This window comes from Euprymna scolopes, chromosome 36 (genome assembly GCF_053919585.1).
Source record: "Euprymna scolopes isolate OS-2025 chromosome 36, ASM5391958v1, whole genome shotgun sequence".
Taxonomy (NCBI): domain Eukaryota; kingdom Metazoa; phylum Mollusca; class Cephalopoda; order Sepiida; family Sepiolidae; genus Euprymna; species Euprymna scolopes.
Window position 1 is genome coordinate 49,581,564 of NC_136517.1, and position 25,002 is coordinate 49,606,565.

Genomic DNA, 25,002 nt, shown 5'->3' on the forward strand with positions numbered 1-25,002 from the left:
TCCTTTTTTTTCTGGTCAAGCGACCGAACCATACAAAGCACACACACACACACACACACACACACACACACACACACACACACACACACACACACACACACACACACACATGCTCTATTCAAGTCAGTTACGATTTTCCGTACACCCATGAGGCAAATGAATAGGAATTAACACTAGGTTGGGGTTTAATGTGTAGAAAATGCAGCTCACCAAAAAGAGGCACTCGTTATTGGAACAAAAATATAAATTACCACAGTTGGTACTCTTGCAGAATTTTACCCAGATCCTCGGGATTTTCCGTCAATTGTGGTTCGGGCTCGACAGGTAGTCACCGGATTAAGCCGAGCAAAATAACAGACGCAGACGAATATCAAATCAAACAAATCGGGGAAAAAATTGGAATACAATAAATTAATAAATTAAAAATAACAAAATCTACTGTAAATTTAATGAATATATATATATATATATATATATATATATATATATATATATATATATGTTCCTCAAGAAAAGTTGCATTTTGTTTATTTGCTTTTATTATTTTGCAATTTTTTATCAACAAAAGTTGTTTTTTTTTACAAGAAAAGATTATTTAAGAAAATGCTTCAGAACAAATATTACACTGTGATCTTGGCTCGAAGGTCATGTTGTGACATACGAGGGGCGTGCAATAAGTAATGCCCCTGACCCACTTCTAGTTGTATGATCTTGCTGAAATTTTGCATGTGCAATAATTACAGCTCTGAACTAATTGTGGTTTCTGTTTTACAGGTGTTTGAACTGAGTCAGGTGTGATATGGAGCCTGTTGAATGTCGAGCAGTGATCCAGTTTTTGTATTTGAAAGGACGCACACCACAGGAGACTTTTGATGAAATGAAAGAAACTTATGGTGATAATGCCCCATCATATGACCTTGTAAAACGCTGGCATCGTGAATTCAAACATGGCCGGAAGTCTGTGGAAACAGCCCCGAGACCTGGTTGCCCCCCTTCTGTCATTGATGAGGCATCTGGCCGTCAAGTTGAGACTGCCATTTTGGAAGATCGGTGCATTACTATTCGCCAAATAGCCCAAGATATCAAGATTAGTAGGGGTCTGTGGAAACTATCATTCATGACTGTTTGCATATGCATAAGGTGTCTGTCAGATGGATTCCCTGATTGCTCACACCATTCCAGAAGCGAGAACGCGTCGAGTGCTCAAGGATGAATTTGGAGATGTGCCAAGAAGATGAGTCAAAGTTTTTCAAAAGACTGATTACACAGGATGAAACGTGGGTCCATCACTATGATCCAGAGTCAAAAGCCCAGTCAATGCAGTGTAAGCACTTGGACTCACCACCTCCAAAGAAGTCAAGGGTGCAGCCCTCCGCTGGCAAGGTCATGCTCACAGTCTTCTGGGACCAGGACGGAGTAGTGATGACAGATTTCCTGGCAAAGGGTACCACAATTACAGGAGCCTATTATGCTTCACTTTTGAGGAAATTAAGAGAAGCTATCAAAATCAAGAGGCGGGGCAAAATCAGCAAAGCTACCCTCCTCCTGCAGGACAACGCACCGGTCCACAACTCGCATGTCGCCAGATCAGAAGCACATGCGTGTAGTTATGAAATCCTTCCCCCATCCTGCTCCATCCTCCCTACTCTCCTGACCTTGCACCCTATGACTTTCACCTCTTCCCAGCCATGAAGTTGTTTCTGAAAGGAAAGTGTTTCCCAGATGATGCAGCCTTGATTTCTGAAGTCACGTCGTGGTTGGGGGACCAACCTGGGGTGTTCTACAAAAACAATCTCAAGAGCTGCATGAAACGATGGGAGAAATGCATAACTGTGGATGGTTCCTATGTAGAGAAAGACTAATAACTGTGCCAAGTTTCGTTTCTCTACTGCTATGGGAAGTGGGTCAGGGGCATTACTTATTGCACGCCCCTCGTATTAAGTAAACAAACAGCTACGATTAGTACAAACCCATTTGAACTTAATAATTTCCAACCTAAAACAATGAGGCACAATTCTCAGTTCTATGTGTTGCATTGGCCACAACTGCTAGTCTGTTCTACGTAGGGTCCATTATCTTACAGAGATATTACACTTTGATCTGAGCCAAAAAATGTCTCTAGGTTTTGTGTTAGTTGTTTATATATATATGTGGTAGTTTTATTTTATAATGTTTATCTATCTCTGGAATCGGTGAACTTTTCTAGACACTGAATTTATGGCCGACATAGCCACATTATCGAATACCGATTTTCTGTGACATTATTTTTGCACTTCTGTAAATGCACTTTTGTAAATAAACAACTGCGTTATCTTATGAGTATCAGCTGTTCAAGATTACAAGAGTGCAAATACGAAGAACAAAAATATACACATTTAATTTAAAATAGATAACGTCATAAGGGATGAATAGTAGTTGCCTCATTTAATCATCATCACTCAAGTTTCAATTCTAAATATTAGTTGCATGCCTAATAATTTTCGATGGTTCCAAATTAACTTAAGTTATAAGGAATGGCGCATGACGTCATACCGAAAATGACATTCTCCATTAAAACAATGGAAAATGTTGCAAGTTCATTTCTTCATTACATCTACGCATAGGAATGGATTGGTACAGAAAACTTTTGTAAGTAAAATAAAAATGTTGTCTGATTTACTGACCTATTTGCATACTCCAGAGAACTTCTCTGCGTGCTTGAAAACAAAATTCCAGCCACTTATCACGGTCTTGGAAAAGTTTTTCAGCTGTCAGGAGCAGCATGTCAGTCACGATATCATTTCTTTGGTGATTGTCCTCTTGGTTTTTTTTTAAATTAAATCTTTTTAATAGGATTTCTTTGCATAGCTGGAGTCTGGTAGACGCAAAACATGTTCAATATATGTTAATATATTTTTAATGGATTTGTCAGCATTAAGCACCTTTATTGATCTATCTCGTAAAGTTACTCCAATGGTAGTTCTTAATCATCTCATTTCAAAGACATCGTCTGTCAGTATAGTCTGTGTTTTATTTACATATACATTGATAGGAATTATCGATGTATTGTGGAACTACAAATGCGTCGATATGTTTTTCCCGCCCCATGGCTTTTCTTTTAGACGTCCAAATGCAAAAGATCATATTATTCTGTAGTTTCAAATAAAGATTCTGGAACCATTGAGCCAAGAAACATTTTTTGTTTCATCCGTTTTATTGTCTATTGCGATAGTATCTCCTAGAGAGGAAGCAATTTTGCATTTGCACGAGGTCGCTTGAATCACTCGCTTCTCTTATTTTGTCTTTTAGTCTTCAGATTCCATCAGCGATGTTTTTGATAAAGGGGTGAGAATTGCTGTTTTTAGGGTCAGAATATATCCATCTAATACTTACTGTTGGTTAGTTTTTGACCCCTTACATCAAGTGGCTTCATGCGCTATCTGAATCGATTTTCATGAAAAAAAAATACCCATTTCTTACAAGAGGCTTCAAGATAATTAGTAGGAGAATCCAACAAGCCAAAGACAGCGGCATTGCTTCGGGTAATACAGTTGATATAGGTTACGGGTCGTCCGCTAGATGAATAATCTAGACCCCTGAGGTTCTAGTATATTAAAAATCTCTCTTTCATGATGGGAAGGCATAACTTTGGCTGAACAAAAATTGCCCGGGTAGCTCCATTGATAATCTCGGTAGGAACGCCTTAGACGATAAGGAATAAACTAACCTCTTCCCAAAGGGCGAGAAAGTAAAGCCTTGGGCTTGAACCTCCTGTAACTGCACAGCCAACCTCAGCTTGACAGTGAACCAAATTATAATAAGCATGACTCAAACTGTGCCGTTTAATCTGTGGAGCTTGTTATCTAGTTTGTTATTTTGTAATATCGTGCATTTTTTTTTTTACAAAGTACTCCAAAAATGTTGCAACATTCAAAAAGGAACTGAAGAATGAAATAAATATGGATGGAAAAAATGATAGAAGGGGGCATGGAACAAAAATTAATATTACAAATAAAAAGAGGAACACAATTGCATTAGATGGTTGGGTAAGGGAACTGTGTAAAAACAAAAAAAGAGGTTGAATTGAAATGGTCAATAGTATATAAGGGTAGAAAATATGAACCCGGTGAATAAAAAAGATGCAATCTGTGTTTACTGGAAGCATATAGTGAATTCTAAAGAAGAAATATTAAACAAAAGGCTGGATGCTATACAAGGATGTCTTAATAGGAATAAATTTCTACTATTACGTGTAAAACCTAGCTGAAATAAATTTAGGAAAACATCCAGAAAATATATTAAGGGTAAAATGTCACCTCCAGTACTTGTGTAGAACAACTAACCATCGGAAACTGTTCTGTCTACTGAGAACCAGTCACCTCCAGGACTTGTGTAGAACAACTAACCATCGGAAACTGTTCTGTCTACTGAGAACCAGTCACCTCCAGAACTTGTGTAGAACAACTAACCATCGGAAACTGTTCTGTCTACTGAGAACCAGTCACCTCCAGGACTTGTGTAGAACAACTAACCATCGGAAACTGTTCTGTCTACTGAGAACCAGTCACCTCCAGGACTTGTGTAGAACATCTAACCATAATAAACTGTTCTGAAACCAAACATGGCTGCAACTCTACAACTCTACAACTTGTTAATCAAGGTACACAAAGAAAGCTGAATACGCTTGTTAATTGAGATGTGCTCTGGGGCAAATAACCAAACAACGAATGTTAATATGTCAACTTACAGATAATTTTAGAGGTGTCAATGGGTTTTCCGACAGTTTACGATAGTGGGGAAAGTTTAAGGACAGTCTTGGGTTTGCGATGATTGGCGACAGTTACAGTTGATAACAGTTGCGAGTGGGACACAGTAGATGGCAGGCTGTGACTTGGATCAGATCGAGAAAGAGAAGATGGAGACTTGAGAACCAGTGTCTGCCCCCTTCGGCAGTCGCCAATGTGAGAGACAACAACGTGCTCAGAAGAAAAGACAAAGGATAGAAACCCACGACACACAACATTGTAGTCGCGATTGTCTAACGGGTGGAGAAATACGTGTTATCACATATGTAGGGTCGCAGAACTCTGTTCAAATTCAATTATGTTATTACTCTTACCAAAAACGTTTAGTGTAAAAGTCAAGTTTCTTCTATCAGATGCATATAGTCTAATTCAAGCCACATAAGCCGACATTTTTAATGTAAAAAAATGATGTCTTTTCTTTCTACCAGCCGCATATCTTCTAACTCAAGTCAAATAAGCTAACATTTTTGATCTTACAAACCAATTATGTACCTTCTTTCTCCCAGACGCATATCGTCTAATTCAAGTATAATGAGCTAACACATTCGACCTTTCAAACCAGTTATGTAATTTCTTTCTGCAATCCGCATATCGTCTAATTCAAGCCAAATCAGCGGACTCTTTTGTACTTAAAAACCAATTATGTAATTTCTTTCTATGAGTTGCATATCGTCTAATTAAAGTCAAATGAGTTTACTCTTTCGGCCTTCCAAACTAACTGTAATTTCTTTCTCCCAGGCGCATATCGTCTTATTCAAGCCAAGTAAGCTTACGCTTTCGATCTTCAAACAATTTTTGTAATTTGGTTCTGTCAAAAGCATATCGTCTAATTCAAGTCCAATGAGCTAACGCTTTCAACTTTCAAAACCAATTATTATCAATTCTTTCTACCTGCCGCATATCGTCTAATTCAAACCAAATAAGCTGACACTTTTGACCTTTCAAACCAATTGGATAAATTCTTCTGCAAGTAGCATATCGTCTAATTCAAGCTGACACTTTCTAACTTCCAAACAAATTATATAATTTCTTTCTACAACCCGCGTATAGTTAGATTCAGGCAGAAAAGGTTGACCCTTCGACATTCAAAACCAAATATTATAATTTCTTTTTACCGACCACATATTGTCTAATTCAAGCCAAATGAGCTGACACTTTCGATGTTTAAAACTAATTCTGTAATTTCTTTCTACAAGCTGCATATCGACTTATAATGCAATTAAGCTGACACTTCTGCCTCTCCAAAAACATTGTCATTTCTTTCTACTAGCAGCATACTGTCTAATTCAAGCCAAATGAGCTGACACTTTCGACCGTCCAACCAATTATGTAATTTCTTTATATCAGCCACATATCGTCTATTTCAAGCAAAATGGGTTGACACGATCGTCATTCAAAACCAATTATGTAATTTATTTCTAACAACCGCATATCGTCTAATTAAAGCCAAATGAGCTGAAACTTTCACCATTCCAAACCTATCAAACTCATATCGTCTAATTCAAGCCAAATAAGCTGACACTTTCGATATTTTAAACTATATATGTAATTTCTTTCTACAAACTGCATATCGTCTAATTAAAGCAAACTGAGCTGACACTTTCGACTTTTAAAACAATTATGTAATTTTATTTTACCAGCCGCATATCGTATAATTAAAGTCAGATGAGCTTACACTTATGAGTTTCGAAACCTTTTATGTATATTCTTCATTCGAGGAGCATATTTGCTAATTCAAAGCTAATGAGTTGGCAATTTCGACCTTCCAAACCAATTATATAATTTTTTCTATCAGCTGTATATCTTTTAATTTAAGCTAAATAGGCTTACACTTTCGACCTTTTAGACCAACTATGAAATTTTATTTTATTAGCTACATATCTTTTAATTTAAGCCAAATGAGCTGACACTTTCTACATTTATATTCAACCATATACTTCTTTCTACCAGACGAATATAGCATAATTAAAGACAATCTCGACCTTTTAAACTAAATATGTAATCCTTTTCTACCAGCCGATTATACTCTAATTCAAGCCAAATGATTTTTCCTACCAGCGACATATTGTCTAATTCAAGCCAATGGACTTTACACTTTCGACATTTCAAACTAATTATGAAATTATTGTCTACCAACTGAATCTCGACCTCTTGAACTAAATATGTAATCCTTTTCTACCAGCCGATTATACTCTAATTCAAGCCAAATGATTTTTTCCTACCAGCGACATATTGTCTAATTCAAGCCAATGGACTTTACACTTTCGACATTTCAAACTAATTATGAAATTATTGTCTACCAGCTGAATCTCGACCTCTTGAACTAAATATGTAATTCTTTTTCTACAAGCCAATTATACTCTAATTCAAGCCAAATGATTTTTCCTACCAGCGACATATTGTCTAATTCAAGCCAATGGACTTTACACTTTCGACATTTCAAACTAATTATGAAATTATTGTCTACCAGCTGAATCTCGACCTCTTGAACTAAATATATAATCCTTTTCTACCAGCCGATTATACTCTAATTCAAGCCAAATGATTTTTTCCTACCAGCGACATATTGTCTAATTCAAGCCAATGGACTTTACACTTTCGACATTTAAAACTAATTATGAAATTATTGTCTACCAACTGAATCTCGACCTTTTGAACTAAATATGTAATCCTTTTCTACCAGCCGATTATACTCTAATTCAAGCCAAATGACTTTTCCTACCAGCAACATATTGTCTAATTCAAGCCAATGGACTTTACACTTTCGACATTTCAAACTAATTATGAAATTAGTGTCTACATGCTGAATCTCGACCTCTTGAACTAAATATGTAATCCTTTTCTACCAGCCAATTATACTCTAATTCAAGCCAAATGATTTTTTCCTACTAGCGACATATTGTCTAATTCAAGCCAATGGACTTTACACTTTCGACATTTCAAACTAATTATGAAATTATTGTCTACCAGCTGAATCTCGACCTCTTGAACTAAATATGTAATCCTTTTCTACCAGCCGATTATACTCTAATTCAAACCAAATTATTTTTTCCTACCAGCGACATATTGTTTAATTCAAGCCAGTGGACATTACACTTTCGACATTTCAAACTAATTATGAAATTATTGTCTACCAACTGAATCTCGACCTCTTGAACTAAATATGTAATCCTTTTCTACCAGCCGATTATACTCTAATTCAAGCCAAATGATTTTTTCCTACCAGCGACATATTGTCTAATTCAAGCCAATGGACTTTACACTTTCGACATTTCAAACTAATTATGAAATTAGTGTCTACATGCTGAATCTCGACCTCTTGAACTAAATATGTAATCCTTTTCTACCAGCCGATTATACTCTAATTCAAACCAAATTATTTTTTCCTACCAGCGACATATTGTCTAATTCAAGCCAGTGGACATTACACTTTCGACATTTCAAACTAATTATGAAATTATTGTCTACCAACTGAATCTCGACCTCTTGAACTAAATATGTAATCCTTTTCTACCAGCCGATTATACTCTAATTCAAGCCAAATGATTTTTTTCCTACCAGCGACATATTGTCTAATTCAAGCCAATGGACTTTACACTTTCGACATTTAAAACTAATTATGAAATTATTGTCTACCAACTGAATCTCGACCTCTTGAACTAAATATGTAATCCTTTTCTACCAGCCGATTATACTCTAATTCAAGCCAAATGATTTTTTTCCTACCAGCGACATATTGTCTAATTCAAGCCAATGGACTTTACACTTTCGACATTTCAAACAAATTATTAAATTATTGTCTACCAACTGAATCTCGACCTCTTGAACTAAATATGTAATCCTTTTCTACCAGCCGATTATACTCTAATTCAAGCCAAATGATTTTTTCCTACCAGCGACATATTGTCTAATTCAAGCCAATGGACATTACACTTTCGACATTTCAAACTAATTATGAAATTAGTGTCTACCAGCTGAATCTCGACCTCTTGAACTAAATATGTGATTCTTTTTCTACCAGCCGATTATACTCTAATTCAAGCCAAATTATTTTTTCCTACCAGCGACATATTGTCTAATTCAAGCCAATGGACTTTACACTTTCGACATTTCAAACTAATTATTAAATTATTGTCTACCAACTGAATCTCGACCTCTTGAACTAAATATGTAATCCTTTTCTACCAGCCGATTATACTCTAATTCAAGCCAAATGATTTTTTCCTACCAGCGACATATTGTCTAATTCAAGCCAATGGACTTTACACTTTCGACATTTCAAACTAATTATGAAATTATTGTCTACCAACTGAATCTCGACCTCTTGAACTAAATATGTAATCCTTTTCTACCAGCCAATTTACCATGATCTAATTCAAGCCAAATGATTTTTCCTACCAGCGACATATTGTCTAATTCAAACCAATGGACTTTACACTTTCGACATTTCAAACTAATTATTAAATTATTGTCTACCAACTGAATCTCGACCTCTTGAACTAAATATGTAATCCTTTTCTACCAGCCGATTATACTCTAATTCAAGCCAAATGATTTTTTCCTACCAGCGACATATTGTCTAATTCAAGCCAATGGACTTTACACTTTCGACATTTAAAACTAATTATGAAATTATTGTCTACCAACTGAATCTCGACCTCTTGAACTAAATATGTAATCCTTTTCTACCAGCCGATTATACTCTAATTCAAGCCAAATGATTTTTTCCTACCAGCGACATATTGTCTAATTCAAGCCAATGGACTTTACACTTTCGACATTTAAAACTAATTATGAAATTATTGTCTACCAGCTGAATCTCGAGCTCTTGAACTAAATATGTAATTCTTTTTCTACCAGCCGATTATACTCTAATTCAAGCCAAATGATTTTTCGTACCAGCGACATATTGTCTAATTCAAGCCAATGGACTTTACACTTTCGAAATTTCAAACTAATTATGAAATTATTGTCTACCAACTGAATCTCGACCTCTTTAACTAAATATGTAATCCTTTTCTACCAGCCGATTATACTCTAATTCAAGCCAAATGATTTTTTCCTACCAGCGACATATTGTCTAATTCAAGCCAATGGATTTTAAACTTTCGACATTTAAAACTAATTATGAAATTATTGTCTACCAACTGAATCTCGACCTCTTGAACTAAATATGTAATCCTTTTCTACCAGCCGATGTTACTCTAATTCAAGCCAAATGATTTTTTCCTACCAGCGAGATATTGTCTAATTCAAGCCAATGGACTTTACACTTTCGACATTTCAAACTAATTATTAAATTATTGTCTACCAACTGAATCTCGACCTCTTGAACTAAATATGTAATCCTTTTCTACCAGCCGATTATACTCTAATTCAAGCCAAATGATTTTTTCCTACCAGCGACATATTGTCTAATTCAAGCCAATGGACTTTACACTTTCGACATTTCAAACTAATTATTAAATTATTGTCTACCAACTGAATCTCGACCTCTTGAACTAAATATGTAATCCTTTTCTACCAGCCGATTATACTCTAATTCAAGCCAAATGATTTTTTCCTACCAGCGACATATTGTCTAATTCAAGCCAATGGACTTTACACTTTCGACATTTAAAACTAATTATGAAATTAGTGTCCACCAGCTTAATCTCGACCTCTTGAACTAAATATGTAATCCTTTTCTACCAGCCGATTATACTCTAATTCAAGCCAAATGATTTTTTCCTACCAGCGACATATTGTCTAATTCAAGCCAATGGACTTTACACTTTCGACATTTCAAACTAATTATGAAATTAGTGTCTACCAACTGAATCTCGACCTCTTGAACTAAATATGTAATCCTTTTCTACCAGTCGATTATACTCTAATTCAAACCAAATGATTTTTTCCTACCAGCGACATATTGTTTAATTCAAGCCAATGGACTTTACACTTTCGACATTTCAAACTAATTATGAAATTATTGTCTACCAGCTGAATCTCTACCTCTTGAACTAAATATGTAATTCTTTTTCTACCAGCCGATTATACTCTAATTCAAGCCAAATGATTTTTCCTACCAGCGACATATTGTCTAATTCAAGCCAATGGACTTTACACTTTCGACATTTCAAACTAATTATGAAATTATTGTCTACCAACCGAATCTCGACCGCTTGAACTAAATATGTATTCCTTTTCTACCAGCCGATTATACTCTAATTCAAGCCAAATGATTTTTTCCTAACAGCGACATATTGTCTAATTCAAACCAATGGACTTTACACTTTCGTCATTTTAAACTAATTATGAAATTGTTGTCTACCAACTGAATCTCGACCTCTTGAACTAAATATGTAATCCTTTTCTACCAGCCGATTATACTCTAATTCAAACCAAATGATTTTTTCCTACCAGCGACATATTGTTTAATTCAAGCCAATGGACTTTACACTTTCGACATTTCAAACTAATTATGAAATTATTGTCTACCAGCTGAATCTCTACCTCTTGAACTAAATATGTAATTCTTTTTCTACCAGCCGATTATACTCTAATTCAAGCCAAATGATTTTTCCTACCAGCGACATATTATCTAATTCAAGCCAATGGACTTTACACTTTCGACATTTCAAACTAATTATGAAATTATTGTCTACCAACCGAATCTCGACCGCTTGAACTAAATATGTAATCCTTTTCTACCAGCCGATTATACTCTAATTCAAGCCAAATGATTTTTCCTACCAGCGACATATTGTCTAATTCAAGCCAATGGACTTTACACTTTCGACATTTCAAACTAATTATGAAATTATTTTCTACCAACTGAATCTCGACCTCTTTAACTAAATATGTATTCCTTTTCTACCAGCCGATTATACTCTAATTCAAGCCAAATGATTTTTTCCTAACAGCGACATATTGTCTAATTCAAACCAATGGACTTTACACTTTCGTCATTTCAAACTAATTATGAAATTGTTGTCTACCAACTGAATATCGTCTAATTAATGCAAAATGAGCTGTCACTTTTTACATTTCTTACCAATGATCTTATTTCTTTCTACCATCCGCGTATCATATAATTCAAGCTAAATTACCTGACACTTTTTGATTTCTAAACCAATAATGCAATTTCCTTGTATCAGCCACACATCGTCTAATTAACACCAAGTTAGCTGATACATTTGACCTTCCAAATAAATTATGTAATTCCTTTTTACAAGCCTAATCTTATTAAATCCAAATAAGCTGACACTTGCGACCTTCTAAACCATTTATGTAATTTCTTCAAACCACCTGCAAATCGTCTAATTCAAACCAAATGATCTGACAGTTTCGTCAATCAAAACTAATTATGTAATTTCTTTCTACCAGCCGCATACAGTCTAATTCGAGCAAAATAGGCTGACATTTTTGATGTTCCATACCAATAATGTAATTTTTTTCTACCAGCCGCATATCGTCTAATTCAAGCTAAATAAGCTGACAATTTTGACCTCCCAAACTAATTATGTAATTTCTTTCTACCAGCTGCATATCATCTAATTCAAACTAAATAAGCTGACACTGGATATTCCAAAAAGAAATTTATTTCTAACGCATTTCATGTAATTCAAGCCAACTTATGTAATTTATTATACCAGCTGTATACTGTTTTATTCAAGTCAAATGAGCTGACACTTTCGACATTCCAGACCAATTATGTAATTTCTTTCTACCAGTCTCATATCGTCTAAGTCAAGCCAAATGAGCTAGATACTTTCGATCTTTTAAACTAATATTGTAATTTCTTTCTACCATCTGCATATCGTTGAATTCAAGTCAAATGAGCTGACACTTTCGACTTTCCAGACCAACTATGTAATTTTTTCTATCAGCCGAATACGGTCTAATTAAAGCCAAATCAGCTGACACTCTCGTCTAATTCAAGCCAAAACTGTCACATTTCGAGCTTTGAAACTAATTATATAATTTTCTACTAGCTAAATGTCGTCTAATTCAAGCCAATAAGCTGACACTTTCGACCTTCAAAACCAATTCTGTAAGAATTTTCTACCACCGACATACCGGCATGACAAATGAGCTAAACTTTCGACATCCAAAACTAACTATATAATTTCTTTCTAGCAGCTGCATATCGTCTAATTCAAGCAAAAAGGCTGACACTTTCGACCTGCAAAACAAAGTTTGTCATTTTTTCTACCACCCGCATATCGTCTAATTCAAGCCAAATGAGCTGACACTTTCTACCTTCAAAACCAACTATGTTTTTTGTTCTATCAGCCGCATATCGTCTAATTAAAGCTAAATAAGTTTATACTTTGGATTTTACAAATAAATGATGCAATTTCTTTTCAGAAGGCACATATTGCCTAATTCAAAGCACTTGTAAACCAATAATGTAATTTCTTTCTACCAGTTACATATCTTCTAATTCAAGAGAAATTAGCTAACACTCGATATTCAAACCAATTATATAATTCAAGCCGAATGAGTTGACACTTTCAACATTCTAAAGCAATTATATAATTTTTCTACCAGCTGCATATCGTCTAATTCAAGCAAAATAGGCTGACGCTTTCTACTTTCAAAACAAATTTTGTCATTTTTTTTCTACTGCTCGCATCGTATATCGTCTCATCCGAGCCAAATAAGCTGACACTTCCGACCTTCAAAACCAATAATGTAGCTTCTTTCTATTATCATGCTAAATAATTTAACACTTCCGATCTTCTTAACTAATTACGTAATTTCTTTCTACCAGCCGCGCATAGTCTAATTCAAGCCAAATGAGCTGACAATTTCGACTTCCATACCATTTATGTAATTTCTTTTACAAAACGCAAATCGTCTAATTCAAGCCAAATGAGCTGATACTTTAGACCTTCCAAACCAATTATATAATTTCTTTCTATCAGCCGCATATCGTATAATTCAATCTAAATGAGCTGACGTCTTTCGATTTTTCAAACCAATTACGTAACTAAATTTCTTACCAGTCGCGTATAGTCTAATTCAAGCCAAATAAGCTGACTTTTTCGACTTTTCAAACCAATTATGCAATTTCTTTTTACAAGCCGTATATTGTCTAATTCAAGCCAAATAAGCTTACACGTTCGACTTTTCAAACCAATTATATAATTTCTTTTTACAAGCCGTATAGTGTCTAATTCAAGCCAAATAAGCTTACACGTTCGACTTTTCAAACCAATTATGTAATTTATTTCTACCAGCTGCTATCTTTTAATTCAAGTTAAATTAGCTGACTCTTTTGACCTTCTAAACCAATTATTTCATTTTTTTCTACCAGCCTCGTATCGTTTAATCTAATCCAAAGTAACTAACACTTTCGACCTTTCAAAGTAATGACGTAATTTCTTTCTACTAGCCGTCTAACGCCTGATTCAAGTTAAATTTGCTGACACTTTCGACTTTCTGAACCAATTATTTAATTTCTTTCTACCAGCTTCATATTGTTTGATTCAAGCCAAATGGGCTGATTATTTCAACCTCCAAAATTATTTATGTAATTTCTTCTTAACAGCCACCTCTCGTCTGATGTAAGTTAAGTGAGCTGACTCTTTTTACCTTCCAAAATAATTATGTAATTTCTTTCTACCAGCCGCATATCGTCTAATTCTAGTTCAATAAGCTGACTCTTTCGACCTTCTAAACCAATTAATTATTTATTTCTACTAGCCATATATCGCCAAATTAACTGACTATTTCGACTTTCAAAATTATATTTGTTTTTAGTTTTACCAGACTATGAGGTCAAATTCAAGCTAAACACAGTTGATCAAGTCGATGTTATAAACCAATGAATTTATCACGTCTACCATGCGTATACAAACGCATTCAAACAAAACACCGTTTATTCTTTCGATTTTTTACTAGCAAATGATTTCATTCTTTTTATCAGACGTATGGGGTTTGATTTAGCCAAATATCATTTACCCCTTCGATCTTAAAAAATCAACTATTCCTTTGATCAGACGCGTAAGATCAAATTCAACCCTGTTGATCACTTCGACTTTTTAAACTAACGATGCTGTTCTATTTTCAGGCGTATGGAGACTACTTCTAGTCAAGTATAGAAGGGAAATGTTGTACATTTCTCTCCTAATAATTACTTAAATAAACACAAGGCCAAACGACATTGCTTTTAACAAAACAATAATAAAGGGTTTATTCAGAAAAGGCGAGATTGTATCTCAGACTGAAGAGAAAGAAAGAAAATGTAAATGTCTGTTTGAAGGTGTCGTCTGCCATCAGACTGCAGCCGTCAACAAGTAACAGTGGGAGGGGTGAGTGAGAGAGGTCTGTATAGGTCGCTTGCTGGCGTCTCTCTCTGGCGATCGCAGCTGAGATTCCAAAGGGCTAAAAATAGTCCTTAAGAGGACAGCTCAAATTAATGCGCCATGCCAACCGATTGGCCAGTGTGGCCGAATCACTTTGGCACCGGGTATTGATCCGCTTATAGTAACTAGTTTGTTAACTTGCTACATCACCCCCTGCTTAGGCGAAAAACCTATGAAGAAAAATAAAAAGGTAGCAGTCTTTAGAAAAATACAGAACACAAGGCAACGTGATGTCTGGAAGTTTATGTTGCCAAAGAAAGAATATATAAAGGGGTAATGAGAATAGAAACTTCTAGCTAAAATTTCTTTTTTCTTTCTTTTTTTTTTTTCTAAATAAACCGAATTTACAGGGAACAGCTCAAATCAATGCGCCCTGCCAACCGATTGGTCAGTGTGGCCGAATCACTTTGGCACCTGGCATTGATCCGCTTATAGTAAATAGTTTGTTAACTGCTACACAAGCACTGTTTCATTTTTTTTTTTCAACTCAAATATATGATATTATATATTCCTTCTACCAAACGTACAGTGAGAAGTTCAAGCCTAACACCAACTTTCAACTGAAATTCAATATATCTGGTATAAAAAAAAAAGTAGCGTGAAGAGAGAGAAAGAGAGATCGAGAGAGAGAGAGAGAGAGAGAGAGAGAGAGAGAGAAAGAGAGAAGGAAAGTGAACAAAGAGGGAGGAAGGGGCGCTGAAAATTTAGACGGTCGGAAATACAGTTGATCAGACCTCTTCGTCTTGAACTGATCCGTTGTTAGTGCGGTGACAACGTCAAGCGGCAGTTTATTCAAGGGAGCTGTTATGCGGATGGAAAATGCTACTTTGCGTCGGAAAATAAATAAAAAAATATTGCGGCTCATGTACAAAATGTCGTCGCTCGACTATATAAAAGGAAGACGATTACAAGAATCCTTGGAGACTGTTGTTTCGTGTTGCTGAGTCAATTTGCTGTCTTGCCTATTTTTTAATTATTATTCTATAGTTTTATGCGTGAGTGCACAAAACCCCTCATAAAAGATTAATAAATACAAAAGGCACAGATTAATTAACCAACACCTCTTTTTTTATAACAAGACAACGAAAAGGTTGATTTCGCATTAAGAAACACTGTGTCTGGGGCGAAATAAAAGAAAAAGGAACAGAATGTTCTCGGGTGTTCTACCGTCTGGAAGCAGAAAACTTAAAGTGTCCCCAGGCTGTCCAGTGGAAATTTTCAGTTGGGATAGTCGCAGCCTGAGGGAATTCAATGGACAGAGAGCGAGAGGAGATAGGTCTGTGTTCTCTGGTGGTCGGTACTCTTCTGTTGGCTGCTGTATCGTTCTAACCAGGAGTAAATAGTGCATTAATGGACACATAGGATCAATGCGCCCTGGTAGCTGACTGGTCAATATGTGACCGAATAAGTGAGCAAGGGGGCATAAATCCACGAGAAAATAGTCTGTTATGGTAACTGCTACAATTCTTTTTTATGTTACAATTCCTTTTTATGTTACAATTCTTTTTTATGTTACAATTCTTTTTTATGTTACAATTCTTTTTTGTGTTACAATTCTTTTTTGTGTTTACAATTCTTTTTTGTGTTACAATTCTTTTTATATTACAATTCTTTTTTGTGTTTACAATTCTTTTTTGTGTTACAATTCTTTTTATATTACAATTCTTTTTTATGTTACAATTCTTTTTTGTGTTACAATTCTTTTTTATGTTACAATTCTTTTTTGTGTTACAATTCTTTTTTATGTTACAATTCTTTTTTGTGTTACAATTCTTTTTATATTACAATTCTTTTTTATGTTACAATTCTTTTTTGTGTTACAATTCTTTTTATATTACAATTCTTTTTTGTGCTACAATTCTTTTTTATGTTACAATTCTTTTTTATGTTACAATTCTTTTTTGCGTTACAATTCTTTTTTGTGTTTACAATTCTTTTTTGTGTTACAATTCTTTTTATATTACAATTCTTTTTTATGTTACAATTCTTTTTTGTGTTACAATTCTTTTTTATGTTACAATTCTTTTTATGTTACAATTCTTTTTGTGTTACAATTCTTTTTGTGTTACAATTCTTTTTTGTGTTACAATTCTTTTTTGTGTTACAATTCTTTTTTATGTTACAATTCTTTTTTATGTTACAATTCTTTTTATGTTACAATTCTTTTTTGTGTTACAATTCTTTTTTGTGTTACAATTCTTTTTATGTTACAATTCTTTTTTATGTTACAATTCTTTTTTATGTTACAATTCTTTTTTGTGTTACAATTCTTTTTTGTGTTACAATTCTTTTTTATGTTACAATTCTTTTTTGTGTTACAATTCTTTTTATGTTACAATTCTTTTTTGTGTTACAATTCTTTTTTATGTTACAATTCTTTTTTGTGTTACAATTCTTTTTTGTGTTACAATCTCCAATTATGTTACTTCTTTAACCACACACGTGAAGATTAATTCTTTCGTTCGACCTTCAAACCGAATTATACTTATTATTATTTTTATTATTATTATTAAACACATTAGATTGAATTCAAGTCGAACGTCATTTGATTTTTAAAACCGACGGTTATTTTTTAATTTTTTTTTTTTTTTCAGGCGTATAAGGCCGACTTCAAAATTAAAATTGTGGACTACTTCAATCTTTAAATCCAATTATGCTATTCGTTCTACCAGCTGTATAAGATTCAATTCAAACCAAACATTGTTGCTCCCTTCGACCTTAAAGCGATGATGTCATTACTAGGTTTATGAGGGCGACTTCAAGCCATACAGTGATGATTTCTTTCAACCTTATTGTTATTCTTTCTACCAAGTTTAGGCGGACAACTTCAAGAAAAACACTGCTGCCCTCGTTTTGATTTTCTAAAACCAATGGTGCTATTTCTTCTAAAATGTCCGATGTTATAAACAGGCTCGGCGGGATTTATTTGCTTACCCACTGAGCAAATTAGGCACAAGGCCGTTTTTTAATGTGGAGAGATTGGGGAAATGGTGACCATCTCCCCGAGGAGTAGGGGAGCTGGATAGTAACAATTGGTATGAAGGGTTCCCCTACATGGACCATTAACTGATTGCTACAAGAGCAATGGTCGTATATGTGGGGTTGCCCCCACATATGGTCTTTGATTGCAACATCTGCCGGTACAGATACTACACTTTGATCTTGGCCCAAAGGCCACAAAGGTCCCCCCCCCGAAAGGGAGGTGGGCCTGTTAGAAACAGGCTCGGCACGATATGGGAGTAAACATCTGGTTTTGTTAGGATTACCGAATCATAAACAGAGTTGGCAGGACACTGTCCAACAAATGTCAGCATTTAAAATAGACATTACATCAAAGATGATGATGATTATGTGCATACTTATCAATGTGTAGTATCTGTTCTGTTCGCAGTCAGAGAATGAAAAATCTTCCTAAACTGAGAAAATTTTTGTTTTTGTCCTAATCTAGAGTATCTGTTTAAGGGGAGTTTAAAACTGACTTTCTGTCTAACTTTTCATTGGAGGCAAGTGAATGTATATTTTATTTATGACTAGCTGTTAAGTCAGATGCGATATAAAATCCGTTCTTTTTTTTAACATGGAGCATTGTGGTATGTTATGTATCATTACAGCAAATAGTCGGGAAAGATTTGTCTTATCAGTTATTTATTTAAGGAAATGGGGTTGTTTCTACTGCTGCCCCGTCTATATCGTAAAGAAGACTTCCACATCGTGACATTTGCATAAAGAACTGTGTTCCAAGAACATGCCCTTTCATTCCATTTTTAGTAAAGCGACATATAAGCAAAATTGAACAAAATTAAAGATTTAAAAAAAACTAAAATAAAATCAACACAAAGCTATGAGTGGAAAGATAGATATTTTACTTAACTTTGTGTCCGAGATGGATATATTTGCTGATGACGTCACACTCTTTAATAGACATGAGAAAAAAAAATTAGAAAATTGCTTTCCGTCTGTAGTGGAATGGTGCTGTACATGGTTGGGGACATTTAATGCTAAAACTAAGCTTTTTTCCTTCAACAACTACCAAAACGCCAATGATTACCATGACAAATAGCACCCTACCTCAGAGCCCCTCTTTCAAACCCCTCGGCTTAACATTCATAAGCAACATGAATTATAACAAATGCATTGAGAATATTGCTAAGGTTGATACAAAGAAGTTGGGCTCCCTCTACCATGCTAGAAAATTTCTCACACAAAAGAGCAGTATATCTTTACATAGGCACAATTCGATCATACGTGGAATATTGTTGCTACATCTGAACTCGTTAATCTACCACTAGTCTCTCACTCTTAAACAGGGTTCAAAAGAGAGTCTCAAATCTAACGGGTTGTTGGCAAGGTTCGAACCTCTGTCCCATTGCTGCAATATCACATCCCTTGTCTGTTTTGTAAGTAATTTAATGAAATGTTCTCTGATGAACTCATAGCATATGTGTCCCCTCGTACATACCTTCGTTTAACCTGATAAGCAGTAAAACACCACTCTTTCACTATTGAGGTATCTAGAGACCGCAAAGCCTTCTGCTCTGATAGTTTCTTCCATTGGACAACTACACTTTGGAATCCCCTCCCTGTTTCCTACTTCTCTGACTGTGCTAACCCGCTGAAGTTTTAATGTAATGTGAAACCATCTTGATGCTCAAATCCCCACAGTTCCTTGTTAGACACGATCCTAAATAGTTCCAAGTGGCAATATGCCTTGTTTGAGATTTTTAAAAAAAAAACGCATATTTATTCAGGCTTTGTTTTTTTTTTTTTTGTTTCTTTTTTTTTCATATTTTTCAGCCATCCACCATTTACGAACAAACCATTGCTGACCACTTTGCCCTGCAAAACCAATCCTGCTACTCCTTCTACCGGATATCTGCGATCATTTGCAAGACAAACACAGTTAACTACTTCGATCTCCGAAACAACCAATGCTTCTATTCCTTCTTCAGGGCATATAACAAGTTTATGTCGAACACTGCCGACCTTTTGGTGTTCACGCCCCTCAAAAAGCAACGGTGTTATTCCTTCTACCGGTGACGTTACTCCTTCTACCGACGTTGCTATTCCTTCTGCTGATGACGTTATTCCTTCTACCGGTGCTGTTATTCCTTCTACCGGTGACATTATTCCTTCTACCGATGTTGCTATTCCTTCTACCGGTGCTGTATTACCTTCTACCGAATGCATTAAGTCGACTGCAAGCCGAAAAGTTCAAACTAATTCTAACTGCAAAACCAATGCTTTTATACCTTCTAGGGGAGATAATAGGTCGATTGCAAGTCAAACATCACCTATCACTTTAATCCACGAAACAAATTCTTTCATTCATCTTACCAGAAATAAGAGCTCGATTAATAATAATCAAACAAATGTTACTGCCGCGTATACTGAACGACGAATCGCATTGATTGCAAGCATCTTACTGGTAATTCTTCTATTTGTTCACGTATCAGGTCTATTTCAAGTTCTGCACTTTTGCAAATATCACGAAGGAAAACCAGTCTGATAGTTTAACTTAACTGGAATATTGTGAGAACGATGTGTAATAAGAAACCTGTTCTTAGTAAAAACGAGAATCCCGTAAGAAGAAATAACGAAACTAAACAAGGCACCGTTAAATTAAAATGAAAAGAGAAAGCAGATTCAACCGCAACAAGATATTTTTTTTTTTTTTTTTTTACAAATTCTATGACAAATTGAGTCGATTGCAAGTTTTAGAGCCTTATTGGGATAATGAGGGAAAACCAGTCTACTGGACACAAGTGTTAAAACTCTGCCTGTAATATGAATACAGTTTAGCTTAAGACTAATATTTACTCATGCATAGAAACACGATGGAGACTTGTTGGCTTTCAAAGGTTTTATTTAGAGAGAGGTTATTCATCGGAGGAGAGACAACTATCTAATTCAAATTACTTCTTAAGTTATTTTTCTAATATGGTCTTAAAATGAAGACTCACGGGACAGAGTCCCGATACAACATGTAATTAGATTCTCTTTACAGACGCATGTCGTCTGTTTCGCTTTCCGACTCTGACTGACTTTTAAAAATCTCTTTGTTTGTTTCCTCGAAGACATGACCTCCTATATTTCGACGCCTGTGTTTCTAGCGCGTTTTGTCCAGAGAGATAACGCTTAACTCCCAGCTTCAATCACGCTAGCTGCATCTGGATCCATTCCAGTTTACCGCCAGGTTATTCTGACATGTATTTATGTAATTCATACTAGTTAACATAATCTCTACTTACTGGCGTAGGGTACTAATATATAACATTAAGCGTCCTTGAACTTTCGTATTCTACCAACTCTTTATCTTTCGTTGTGTTTAAGTTGTAATAAGAAAAATAATTATTTTGCATGGATAGACTAAAAAACAATGGATAGACTCTGTCATGCTTTTATTTAATATTGTCATGTTTGCAACAAACTTCTTCTGTCTGACTTCGCAACTGTGAGGAGTCAAGTAAATGGGATGCAATGACCAGCATTACCTCCTTCTTTTCAGATGAGAAATGAATTTATTGCGTTTCGCTGTAGGCGCTCTTATTCATGAGTGAGTGATAAGGGGGGCCCTACGAGTATTTGACCAAAGAGGGAACAGGTATTACATCTTGATCCTAGCTTGAAGGTCCATCAGTACCGATGTTTTTTTGTTTTTTTGTCTTTTAACAGGAGGGTTTTATAAACGACGTTTTCTTGCATCTTAGAACAATTCATATTGAAATCTATAAAGCCTAAATATTTGCTGAACAGCGACATCAAACAATCGGACATTGGTAGCAAGAAGATAATAATGTGCGTACAAATGAAGTGACTAAATATAGTAGTAGTAGTAGTAGTAGTAGTAGTAGTAGTAGCAGCAGCAGCAGTAGCAGCAGCGGCAACAGCAGCAGTAGGAGTTTTCATACAAGCCATCATCAGAGAACTCTCTTTGAAAACAATTTGTGGTGTTTCCTGGAGTCTGAGTGACAACAAGTCTCCCCAGATTTCCAATATTCGCCATATTATTATTATTATTATTATTATTATTATTATTATTATTATTATTATTATTATTTATTACCATCATCATGATAAACTAGGAGTACTCGTTTCTCGACGTTATCCGAAGAGATATAAAAGAAGGCTAACTACACGAATTGCTACGTTTTTAATGTTTGCACGTTAGTGTACATCTCTTCCGATGGGAAATTTACCTGGGACCTTATTTTGTATTTTCGTGTACATTTGAAGTGGAAACATTTAATATAATTTATCCATATTATTTCGGGGCAGTAGCAAATAAAATGTATTTTCTATATTAGTTTCGTAAATTAATGAAATTGTAATTATTTCGTTTCATGAATGGATTAAAGTTTTATTAAGAATGTAAAAATACTAAGTTAGAGTAAAATTAGAACCAAACTTTCTTGTGTGTGTATATATATATATATATATATATATATATATATATATATATATATATATAAACGGTTAAAAATTAAATGGGCTGATGATATGCCAACATCAAATTTTCCATATGAAAATGAGAATTTGTAATACCACCTTAACCACAAAAGAACGATTAAATGTTTGTGTAGAATTATTGGAAAATGTTGAAACCATTAGTTTTGGAATCTTTCCGTGAATGAGAAATCCTTTTAGACTAGAGTGAATTTGTTTTTAAATGGGCTATACATCAGAAACATTTTTTGTGTTTACATACACATGTGAACTGGAAGCATTTAATATAATTTATGTGCGTTATTTCGGTGTGTTTGACTAAAAATATAATCCCTATTTTCTTCGGGCTACTTTTCTCATCTCGAGTGTCATTTTCACAACGCTTCGGTCGATATAACTGCCGACCTTCTTCGGGTGTATCTTGTCGAACTTGGGAGTGTTTCTATCGAACTCGAAAATCGGCAAAGAATTTCGAACGTAACTTTATTTAATTCACGAGGATAGCATGCTCTAGTTTCGTCAATCATGACTGCATAGAGATCTTAAATAATTCTCAATTGTATTTTTCGGTTGGCCACACTGAGGATTAAATCTTCAATCTTCAGAAGAATGCCATTTTTGCAACCGATTTTTTCCAAGTACTTTGACCACTGCGTCACAGAGCTTTGACGAAACTCCGTGCAAATTCCCGAGTTGGACAGAAAGATTCCTGAGTTCGACAAGACACACCTGAAAAAGGTCGAAGGTTACATCTACCGAAACGTTGTGAAAAATGATATTGAAGATAAGAACAGTAGTCCGAAGAATCCAAATAATACGAATAATCAATCCTCATTTCAAAAATTCAGAAACGTAATATTGTGTTTACATTATGGACGCCTTAAAACAACATTCCTACGATGTAGCCATTTGTAAGGTGCATATATACATGTGTCGTTAATAAAAATTGTAAAAATCAACTAATGGTCAAGACTTCATGAATTTTTAATTACTTATTCACATTTGGATGAATTGATATTTAAAATGCAGTTTTCGTGAAAAATGCAGGTTTCGTATATTACAAATTGCAAACAAAGTATATTATAATAGAAATTTTATATTTTTTAAATTTGTTCGAACATATTTTTCCTCACATATACACACCCACATGTACACACGCACATACGCACACACACACACACATATACACATCCTCATACACACACCCACATGTACGCACGCACATACGCACAGACACGTACATATATTCACGTTCACGTATATACACTCACATTCATGTGCATACACACACACGCTAACGTACACACATGTGCGCACACATACGCGCACATGTACACACACATGGGAAACGTCACTTCCCCTGAAAGGAATTCTAGACATGCGCAGTCAGAACACTCACCCCGATATAAAAGTCAACACAACCATTCAACTTCCTCTTTTTTCTTCCCTTTTTGCCTGGGTTCGTCAACCAGGCAAGTTCGCGTTCACAGCTCTTGGCTTGAAGACTTTTCCACGTAGACGACTGCTATCATGAACTCACGGTTTTGCTGAGGCCAACACACACACACTCTCTCTCTCTCTCTCTCTCTCTCTCTCTCTCTCTCGCTCTCTCTCTCTCGCTCTCTTTCCCTTTCTACATGCGGGACTGCCATCTCTCGTCCTCTACTTAATTCCTTTCTTTTCCACGCGTGTAGTCGTCAACGACTGAATAAACATTTGTTCCACCTAAACCTTTTATTTTCGACAGAAAATAAACGACATGTTTATTTTATCCAGCAATTGAGTTTTGTTTGCTTCTTTCCATTCGTTTCATTATTTTCTTTTGTCGCGAGTTAGGGTATTTATATTCTGGCACGCAACAAACGATGGTGCCCCCGTTATTTTAAAACGAAATGAATGTGTTTGAACGAAACACGCGGTGTAAACTAAACTTTTCCACACAAATCCACGGCACGCACGAAAGATAATTTTTCTCTAAAAAAAACAAAAAAAACAAAAAAACTTGTCGACCACGAAGAGGAACATTTTCAAACCGCGCACAAGAAATTGAAATATAAAAATTTCAACAAAAAAAAATGGAACTTCAACAGACGGACTCCTACAACGAAACCATGGCATTAAACATTCGGCAACCTAACCATAACCGAGACGAGGAATTAGCAGAATTAAAGTCTGCGGTTGAAAAGCTTTCAAAGCAGCTAGCCGACGTACTTCAAACGTATCGACATTATCCCAGAAACTGCAACAACATGCGACAAAGTTACAGGCGAAGAAGTTTAAGCAGGAACCGGTCCACGTCACGAGATAAACAAGATGTTTGTTTCTACCACAGGAAGTTCGGCGTCGACGCGAGAAAATGCACTACACCCTGCACGTTCAATAACCAGCACAGGGAAACGAACCTTCCAGCCAGTAACGAC

The 25,002-nt window shown here is 35.3% G+C and overlaps 1 protein-coding gene across 1 annotated transcript; it reads left to right on the forward strand.

Annotated features, from left to right (window-relative positions):
- The first annotated feature begins 2,424 nt into the window (after nucleotides 1-2,424).
- On the forward strand, nucleotides 2,425-23,541 carry LOC145260461 (uncharacterized). Its single transcript, XM_080118541.1, has 2 exons — nucleotides 2,425-2,628; nucleotides 19,934-23,541. The coding sequence occupies exons 1-2, from the start codon at nucleotides 2,606-2,608 to the stop codon at nucleotides 20,643-20,645; spliced, it is 735 nt and encodes a 244-aa protein (XP_079974667.1). The 5' UTR covers nucleotides 2,425-2,605; the 3' UTR covers nucleotides 20,646-23,541.
- Nucleotides 23,542-25,002: the final 1,461 nt, after the last annotated feature.

Excerpts from the sequence above, each read along its gene's own strand:
- LOC145260461 (XM_080118541.1), top strand. The coding sequence starts at position 2,606 with ATGGATTGGTACAGAAAACTTTT. Across the intron at positions 2,629-19,933 it reads GATTGGTACAGAAAACTTTT|CCATCCACCATTTACGAACA; the intron begins GTAAGTAAAATA and ends CATATTTTTCAG.